The 2,898-nt window shown below is 52.1% G+C and overlaps 1 protein-coding gene across 1 annotated transcript in view; it reads left to right on the top strand.

Annotated features, from left to right (window-relative positions):
• The window catches only part of KSR2 (kinase suppressor of ras 2), a gene marked incomplete at both ends in the record, with an annotated part of 54,519 nt that overhangs the window by 27,031 nt on the left and 24,590 nt on the right, over window positions 1-2,898 (top strand). Inside the window, 2 exons of the mRNA XM_008941685.1 lie at window positions 110-234; window positions 2,810-2,895. Coding sequence (XP_008939933.1) covers window positions 110-234; window positions 2,810-2,895 — 211 coding nt within the window. The remainder of the gene's footprint in view (window positions 1-109; window positions 235-2,809; window positions 2,896-2,898) is intronic.

Genomic DNA, 2,898 nt, shown 5'->3' with positions numbered 1-2,898 from the left:
AGAGCGGTTTGCAAGCACAGGGTGACCACAAGTTCTCCTCCAGAGCTCTGATGTCTCTCCATCTCTCTCCCCCTCCTCTCCACCCCCTTTACCCCTCTCTCCCTTCTTAATCCAGCAAGGTTAGTCCGGACAGAGTCAGTGCCCTGCGATATCAACAACCCCCTGAGGAAACCCCCCAGGTATTCGGACCTGCACGTCAGCCAGACGCTTCCCAAAACCAACAAACTCAACAAGGTGAGCTTCTCCCCTGGTCCCAAACACCCACTTTGCACCCACCCCCTGCCAGAAGGGACCCAGCCTCGTGTCACCAAAACATCAGTGCCTTTTGCCAGTTCTTTGTGTGGCTTCTCTTGCCGATGAGAGTGCCCAAGCCACTGGCATTTTCAAATGCCACTCGAGTTGGGTTGCTTGAACCACAACCCGAGAGCCTTGAGTCTCCCAGTGGGGATGCTCCTTGCCTGAGGAGCAGCAGCTTTCCTAGCACATCTTCCTGTGGAACGTTGATCCTGTTTGCTGAGCAGAAGCCTAACTTGGAGAGTAATTTCTCCAAGAAGGAATTTAAGAACAAAAGGGGATGTGCCCCAACTTTGCCTTGGGGTGAAATGGGACTGGTGAGTTGTCCCCAGGATGGGGCATCTCCCAGCCCCACAGCCCTGTGCCAGGACCAAGCCTTGGGGGTGGCTCCGTGGGTCTCCAAGCACATCCACTGCTTTGGGATGATGTGGGTATGTGTCACTGTGTGGGTAGGAGCTGCCTACAAACCTCCTTGGGGTCTTAAATTCAACCCATGATCCTATGGACTGGTGCTGACTGAAGGAGCAGAGCAGGAGTGAGCCTAGTGTTGGGGTGGGATGAGCTGTGCTCCAAACAGAGCTGTAAACTCTCCTCCCCTTGGGTTTCCTACCAGGGGTTACGTCTCCCAAGGTGACTTCTTTTAAAAATAAAATGGGATCAGTGCTTCAAAATAGCCTGTGTCCTGCCAGTCCTGCTCCATTGTGGCTTCTCATCCTCTAGATCTAAGCTGAATTTGAGGTGGTTTGATGTCTTTGCTATCTCTTGAGAGTTCCATAAAGAACAAAATTATTGTTACAAATAAAACAAGCCCAGAATTTGAGCATGTCCCTGGCAAAGCTGGTCAGGCCAGACCCGATGGTCTGTACCTGCCTCGCTTCACTTCTGCCCTGCATTAATGGCAATAAAACCAGCATGGGGTTATTTCTGATGAAATTTGGAGCCTGCTGCCTTCAGTGGAAAATTTCTTGCAGGTGGATGGAGGTAGCACAGGGGGGAGGTGTTTGCAGGCTGGAAGTGCTCAAAGCAAGGGAAACCCTCCGTGTGATGGGGAACAAGTCATCAAAACCCCTGGCTCCCCAAAGCCCAGCAGGACCCCCAGCTCCTCCCAGACCTCAGCATCTCCTGGCTCTCAGCAACGGATGATGCTCTCCTGGAGACAATTTTTGACTGTAGATCTCTTAGGAGGTCCTTAGTGTAACGATCTGCTCTGCTGGGGTGGTTATGGGGGGGGGGGTACAAAGGGCTTTTTGAAGCTGGAGAGCTACTGCAGGCATTCAAAAGAAATAGAGATGTGCTTTTCTTTTTAGTGCCTGACCTTCCAGTGATTTGTTTCATTTTATTAGAGAGCAGCTCACTGATAAAGGCTGTGGGTGGGAAGGGCATCAGCCTTGCTTCTCCTGCCTCTGCCTTGCAGTCCTTTGACCTTTCCCAGCTTTTCTCTAAGCAGAGTATGACGATGCATAGTGCGTGTGTGTATAAATTCATCTGTTTGGCTTAGACCTGAGCACTCCTATTCTGGTTCAAGTTTCCTCTGTAAATGTGCTTTATGCAGCAGGGGCCCTTTCTTTGATGTTTCTAAAAACATTTCTTCAGAGACACCCTGCTCTTTGTGACTACTATTGAAATCTTATTGTCAGTGGCTTTCAGTGTTGGTTTAAAAAAATCACCAAGCCAAGGTTGTCGTGTGTGCCAGGATGGTCTCTAAGATGTATGTGGGCTTCCTGGAAAGCCCAGCTTCTTTATAAAGCAATCAATTTGGACAAAATTACCTGCTGGGGGAAGCTGGTGCAGGGTTTCTAACCTTGGAGGGATCTTGCCATGGAGATGGGAGTGCTCAGTGCTGCTGAAGGTCAGACCCTGTGAAGTGTCTCTGAGCTGTGCAGCGAGGTGGGAAATTCTGGCCTCAATTTGCCTTTTCCAGTCTAAGATATCCAGACAGATTTTCTTCCTTATTTGTCCCCTGGTGGTCCTCTCTTATCCCAGAGAGGTGCATCTGAAGCTGTTGACCTTGCCTTGATTAAAAAGGCTCAACAAAGGGCAACGAAGGTCTTGGGATGTGTTGGCTGGTCCTTTCAAACCTGCTCTGGCTCAGCCTCCTGCTCTGGGCGAGGCACTGGGGTTTTGGCTCGAAGGAGGTCAGCAGAAGCTGCCAGGTCCTTGATGTCTCTCAAGACTGAGCCCCAGCCATGTGGCCCCCAGCTCCAGTCTTGGTGGTCATGGCTCTGCAGAGCCAGAAGGTTTTGGGGACCCCTCAGCCATGGGTGCTTAGCATGGAGGGGTTGGCAAAGGAGCCCCATCGCTGGTGTGACCTGGCCTTGGTGCAAACCATGGACACAACCAGCTGTGGAAAAATCCAGGCTGGGGCTCTTGTGTTTTTTTAGGGCTTCTGGAAGCAGGGCACTGGGATGACCTGTGTAGCTCTGCCTTGTCCCCCAGGCCCCTCTGCACTGGAGCACCTTGGAGCCAACGCTGCTCTCACCAGCTCCTCTCTTCTGTTCTTCCCCGTGTCCTGCAGGACCACATCCCGGTGCCCTACCAGCCAGATTCCAGCAGCAACCCTTCCTCCACCACCTCCTCCCCCCCTTCCTCGCCGGCCCAGCCGCG

The sequence above is a fragment of the Merops nubicus genome, unplaced genomic scaffold (assembly GCF_000691845.1).
Source record: "Merops nubicus isolate BGI_N331 unplaced genomic scaffold, ASM69184v1 scaffold7836, whole genome shotgun sequence".
In the NCBI taxonomy this organism is placed as follows: Eukaryota; Metazoa; Chordata; class Aves; order Coraciiformes; family Meropidae; genus Merops; species Merops nubicus.
Note: the sequence above shows the minus strand (reverse complement) of the source record. Positions and strands in the feature narration are given on the sequence as shown.